General features: G+C 57.0%; 1 protein-coding gene across 4 annotated transcripts in view; it reads right to left on the reverse strand.

Moving 5' to 3' along the window:
- Positions 1–5,671, reverse strand: part of LOC106937417 (cullin-9-like) — a 12,840-nt gene extending 7,169 nt beyond the window's left edge. For 2 of the 4 annotated variants that reach the window (XM_015018925.1, XM_015018926.1), the window contains exons 1-17: positions 5,138–5,671; positions 4,551–4,687; positions 4,286–4,468; positions 3,957–4,114; positions 3,685–3,883; positions 3,433–3,601; positions 3,056–3,201; positions 2,861–2,987; positions 2,599–2,804; positions 2,070–2,314; positions 1,878–1,995; positions 1,521–1,766; positions 1,199–1,339; positions 971–1,135; positions 645–808; positions 481–574; positions 321–395 (exon numbers count right to left, since the gene is read on the reverse strand). In XM_015018925.1, the coding sequence (XP_014874411.1) occupies positions 321–395; positions 481–574; positions 645–808; positions 971–1,135; positions 1,199–1,339; positions 1,521–1,766; positions 1,878–1,995; positions 2,070–2,314; positions 2,599–2,804; positions 2,861–2,987; positions 3,056–3,201; positions 3,433–3,601; positions 3,685–3,883; positions 3,957–4,114; positions 4,286–4,468; positions 4,551–4,687; positions 5,138–5,303 (2,739 nt within the window). In that variant the 5' untranslated portion in view covers positions 5,304–5,671. The remainder of the gene's footprint in view (positions 1–320; positions 396–480; positions 575–644; positions 809–970; positions 1,136–1,198; positions 1,340–1,520; positions 1,767–1,877; positions 1,996–2,069; positions 2,315–2,598; positions 2,805–2,860; positions 2,988–3,055; positions 3,202–3,432; positions 3,602–3,684; positions 3,884–3,956; positions 4,115–4,285; positions 4,469–4,550; positions 4,688–5,137) is intronic. The other 2 variants (XM_015018923.1, XM_015018924.1) reach the window with 2 other exon arrangements.
- Positions 5,672–5,936: the final 265 nt, after the last annotated feature.

A 5,936-nucleotide genomic window follows, 5' to 3' on the forward strand; every position in this document is an offset into this window, starting at 1 on the left:
TACCTGTCACATTCAGCAGGTTGTGTTCTCGTTCCCAGTCAGGGAAAACCCCACAGGCTGCGATAAAAGGGCCAAGACAACCAAATTGGGTTTATTCAGGATTTAGTGGGAACACCAACATGCAGAAGCCTGATCTGACTGTTCTGACTCCGCGGTAATAAAAAGGTTGGGGACCACTGGTCTGGAGGACTGGCACGGCGCCCCCTGCTGGCACCACGCCACACTGCTCCATTTGGTTCTGATGCTGAACTCTGTTCTGGTCCAAATACTGGAACGGTTCTAGTTCTAGTTCAGGTTCTGGGTCTGGTTCTGGTCCGTACCTTGGCCTGATGGTGGAAGGTGCATCTCTCGTTGTAATCCTGGAACTTCTTCTCCTGCCGAGCAGCTTTACTCACCTGCAGGAAGGAGGAACAGACAGTGAGCGCTTGCTGCTCTCTGATTGGATGAGGCGCGTGATGATGTGGCGGCGAGTCGACCAACCATGGCGGAGCAGTTGTAGTAATCTTTATGTGTGGGTTTCCATGGTTTCAGGCAGCGCCAGCAGAAGCCGTGGTTACATTTGGCACAGGTCATGCTGGGAACAGACAGAGACCTTCATCACCTTCATCACCTTCATCATCACCATCTTCATCTTCATCACGTACTGCAGGCAGCCCTCGTTCTTCTCGATCTGCGCCTGGCAGCTGGGGCAGCGCTTGGAGATCAGCTTGGCCAGATGTTTGCTCTGCGCCTCCATGCTCATCCCCTCGTAGAACCCGCCGTCGTCCATCCACTGGGACATGTGGCTGCAGCTGGCCGGGTAGTGGGCCTGGGGGCAGAGGTCAGGAGGTCAGCGACTCGGGCCGGCACCAGGAGCCGCACAGACACCAGCACGCAGCCGGGGGCCAACCGGGAAGCAGCTTCTGGACCGTGACCCGCCCTTAAACCGAGACGTACCGACCCCGACCCGCCCTACGGCGTGACCTCTGACCTCGGGGAAGTTGCAGCTGAAGCAGGAGGACCAGCAGCAGCGGGAGCAGGTGCCCATGCTGCCCACGGCCTCCTTGCAGAGGATCTGGTCGCAGCCCTGGGGGTTGGTGCACCACGTCAGGTTGGAGCAGCACTCCACGTAGCCTCTGAGCAAGGCGTTCTCGTACTGTGCAGAGGAGAGCGGGGTCAGAGCCCGGACGACCCGCTGGGGGGCGGCGAGCGGCGTTACCTTGGCGATGGTGTCCCTGTCCGTCAGGATGCCGAGGAAGAACTGGGAGGTGGGCTGAGCCTGGCAGTCTGTGATCGGACAGTTACAGTTCATGACCAGATTCTGTTCGATCCGCGCCGTCAGGTACTCCTGCCAACATGACTAGAAGGGACAGAGAGAGATTCACAACCAGGACACCGAACACACACTAAACACACACCGAACACACACACCGAACACACACACTGAACACACACACCAAACACACACCAAACACACACCGAACACACACCGAACACACACACTCCGTCTCAGCCCCCTACAGCTGAGGGGCGGTTCTGACCCGGCAGCAGTAGTGCATGCAGCTCAGCGTGGGGACGGGCTCGGCGTCGGGGCCCCGGGGCCCCAGGCAGACGGGGCAGGTGGGGGCGGGGCTCGGCGGCTGCGGGTTCCTGCAGGTGAGGCCGGCGGCCATGATGAGGGCGTCGGGGTCGTCGGTGTAGCGCTGCACCAGCAGGTCCACGTTCCACCTGCAGTGGATCAGCAGGTGTTCGGCCCGGTCCGAGTCCAGGCTGAGGGTCGCCGACACCTGTGGGGACAGGGAGAGCGTCGGCGGCCTGATCGCCATGGCGACGCAGGGCGAGAACCGCCACAGAACCCGCGAAGAAACAGGCCATTGTCAGCGGCGACGAACTCTGACCTGCTGCACCGTCCGCTGCATCAGCTGACGGACTTCCTCCTGCGTCATTGTCCGGCCCATCGAGAACAGAACCGAGTCCAGAACCCCGTCCTCAAACCGCAGCGGTGCCGGTACCAAACTGGGAACATGAGGACAGAATGAGACGGAGCGGGTCAGAACCGGGCCGTGTGTGCATGGGGTCAGGGGTCACACCTGATGTCGGCCACGCTGTCCTTCCTGGAGCCGGCGCGGCCGAAGGAGAACTGGGCGTGGCCCTTCTGGGGCGTGGCCGGGTCCTCGGGGACGAACTCCACAATGTGCGGGTTGTCGTCGTTGCGGCGGACGCAGCCCTTGTTGATGACGTGCATGATGCAGGACAGCACGTCGCCGGTGCTGCAGCCGAAGCGGCCGCCGCCCGGGGAGCGAGCCGCCTCCTGCTTCTGGCACGAGTCCATGACCTGCAGAGGAGCAGCAGGACAGCAAAACCTGGATGATCCTCTTCCACAGAGCTAATTATGTAAACGAGGACGTTACATTCATTCTGCCATGTTGGTTTTTGTTGTTTTACTTTTATTTCATTTCTAAAATTGTTTTAATGATGTAATGAAGTGATTGATGAGCAAAGCTGCAGTTACATGTGGATCCTAAATAAAATAATGCTGCAATGCAGCGGGGCAGTGGGGCAGCAGTGCAGCGGGGCAGTTGTGCAGCGGGGCAGCTGTGCAGTGGGGCAGCGGCTGACCTTGAACACCAGGTTGTCGATGTGCATCTCCTTCTCCTGCTTCATGATGTGGACGATCAGGCAGTAGATGAAGTTCCTCTTCCTTTCCAGCGTTCCCGCCGCGTCCTCGTCCACATTCAGGTACGTCTGCCTGGGAAGCAGCTGCAGCGATGCAGGAACGCCCTGCAGGCTGCGCGACGCCACCTGCTGGTTCAGCTGCAGCACAGCTGAGGATGGGAGGAAGGTTAGAGAGGAAGAGGAGGATCAAGGCTGCAGCTCTTACCTGTGCTGGGCTCTTCCTCAGAGCTGCAGGTCAAAGGTCCTCCGTCTGCGATGAGCGGCTGCAGAGCGTGCAGCAGCACGGCAGCGGACAGGCCGCTCTCCTGCAGCAGCTGCTGCACTCTGACCTCCTGCAGACACACGGCAGGTCAGAACCGGCCAGAACCCCAGCGCCACCGAGACCCGGCTGGATCCTCACCTCCTGAGCGTTGAAGTGCAGCAGAATGAACATCTGCAGCGTGGAGACGTGCAGCGTCCAGCCGCCCAGCCGCAGCTCGCCGTGGCCCAGCCACGTCCACTGCAGCCGCCGAGGCTTGGAGTGGCTCAGGCTGTACATGGACTGACCTGCAGACACGGGATTAACTAAACCCGACTGGTTAAACTAAAGCCCGGCTCCAGACCAGCAGCAGAGCCAGAGCTGAGCAGAACCTCAGTGCTTACCCGGCTTAAGTTCAGATCAACCTGGTTTAATCCAGGATGAATGTGGCTTAAGCAGCAATTAAAGCGGTTTAATCGCAGTCAGGAATAAAGCAGAGATAAACCAGTTCACCCAGTGCTGGCCTCACTGGAACTCACTGTGGCTGTAGAACTGGGTGAAGTGGTTCAGGTAGGAGCAGAGCTCAGCTGGAAAATGTTTGGCTGGTTCATCCAAGAAGCAGCCCGAGGACACGGCCCAGCACCGTGGAGACAGAACCAGAACCTGGACCTCCGCCTCCTCCTCGGACTCCACCCAGTCTTCCATGACCTGCAGCAACAGAAGGACAAAGGAGGAAGGAGGCTGAGGGCCGATGGCCCCCTGCTGTCCCCCTGCAGCCTGCCGCCCCCTACCTGGTCCTGCTCCTGCAGGTGGCGGTCCAGCTGCTGCAGCCGGTACAGGTGGAACTCCTGCTGCAGCTCCACCGACTCCCTCAGGTTCTTCAGCATCTGCTGAGGGAAGCGACTTGGGAAGCAGCTGCCGATCTGGTCGATCACAGCGCTCTCCAGCCATACGTTGCCCTGGGCGAGCAGCCGGTCCCCGAGGTAGTACCTGCACAGGTAGGAGGGGGGCGGAGTCTCATCGCTGCTATGGAACTGGGTCGGTTCTGCTCGGGCATTCCTACCTGTAGAAATGCTCGAAAGTGTTGGCGAGCTCCAGGCCCGACAGGAAGAGCATCGGCTCCAGGAACTGCTGCAGTCGCTCCAGGGTCTCCACTCCACCAGAGGGCGCCGCGCTGGCCTGGATCATCTGGTCGATGTACTGAGCGAAACGCTCACTGACCTGCAGACACAGGAAGATGGGAAAGGAGCTCAGACTCACAGGATGGGGCCCTCGACGGCCCAGTCAGAGTGACTCTTCAGCCTGAAGCTCCTCTGGAGGGTGAAGCGTCATTCCTCCACGGGAGCCTTAAGCCGGACCCTCCTGATTAGACCCGGCCGGTTCTGGACTCACGTGCATGGCTCTGAGGATGGAGAGCTGCAGCAGCGCAGCAGAGAAGCCGTGTCTCAGAGCGAGGACGAAGGCCGTCTGCTGTCCGAACAGCTCCTCCATGGCGTTTTTCAGGCGCAGGTACAGACTACGATAGCGCTCCACAAAGTCCGGCAGGCTGCAGCTGGACTCCAGGAACTTCTTGACCTGGTGGAGGTCACATGATGCAGAGTTCAAAGTTCATGACTGAACAGGACAGATGACAGGGTTTACGTTGGTGTGGCTTTACCTGCCGCTGCACCACTCCCTGCCAACAGAGGGCGATGCCTGCAATGCTGCTGCTGCTCTTCACCTTAGGCTTGGATGAAGACGAGGAGGAGGAAGAGGAAGCAGCAGGGGAGTCTTTGTTTTTACCCTCTTTACCATCTAGAAAACAAACGGCACAGGGTTGTTGAATGGAGCGGGGTGAAATCAAAAACAGAAAACTGCAGCCACAAACACAAACGAACAATAAAAATTAAGCCAGGCTGCGACTCCTTCCTCTGCTTCCCTCTCACTGGGAACCGGGTCAGAACCGGGTCAGAACCGGGACCACCATGGGAGGAGCTCAATGGTTGAAACTCAAAGAAAACATGGCCACATCTGAAGAAGCTGAGTGGTTTGGTGGGTTCAGGCGCGCCCTGCTGGATGCCTTTACACCTGCAGGGTTTTAGTTTTAGTGAGCAGCGCCCTCTTGTGTCGAGTCAGAAGATTAACAACCCACTCAGTGTTCTCCATCCAGCAGGGGGAGCCGTGCCAGGACCCTGGCCTCATCGGGACCAATGAAATGAGAGCAAAAGAAAAAGCAAACGGCTTCAGAACCGAGCTCATACTCACTCTTCAGCTCTTTGCTCCGGTTCAGAACCTCTGCAAACAAAACAAACTCCTTTAGTCTCCAAACTGCCCCAGGGGTGAGGGAGTTCTCATTCTGCCCCGTTTTGAGTTCAGATGATGAACAAATCGGATCAGTACCCCAACCAGTTGGATCACTAATCCTACCCATCAGATAATTAACCTGGTAGGTACTCGGATCACTAACCCATCAGATCAGTATGAAACCCGTCGGATCAGTACCGAGGGTTTCCCCCAGAGGACTTGTCCACGTGGTTTTGTATTAAAGGGTGTTACTGGAAGACACCGTCTGCCAAACGCTATTTAAACCCACAACTGTAGCGTCTCAACAACAGATGAAAAATACAATTAAAATGAATACTTGCTCTTCTGTTTAATCCATATTGCGTAAGGAGCCCCATCAGGCCCCCAGGGATTCAGGGCCCCATAAATGCTAATATTTTAACACAAACCACAGACATATAAATGCAACATTTGTCTATTGAGATTATAATTGCTGGTAGATTTGATGTAATGGTTCCAGTGGCGATTCTAGCCCTGTTTTATCTCAGCACCCCTGAAGGGTTGCCACCCATCCCGTAAAATATGGAGTCGTCCCATATTTGGCCGTTAAATGTGCGACCCCTATTGAACCGATGCATAAATGTCCAACAGACTCGCCTGTCACACACATATCAACACTAAGTTTAGCAATAATGACCAAAATAAAACACAGGAAATATTAAGGTCAGCTAAATTCTCGTTGCGGGAGCTGAAGGACCCCAGAACGATACGGACCCGCGCC

The sequence above is a fragment of the Poecilia latipinna genome, unplaced genomic scaffold (assembly GCF_001443285.1).
Source record: "Poecilia latipinna isolate Pla-1442-1.1 unplaced genomic scaffold, P_latipinna-1.0 Scaffold2340, whole genome shotgun sequence".
Taxonomy (NCBI): Eukaryota; Metazoa; Chordata; class Actinopteri; order Cyprinodontiformes; family Poeciliidae; genus Poecilia; species Poecilia latipinna.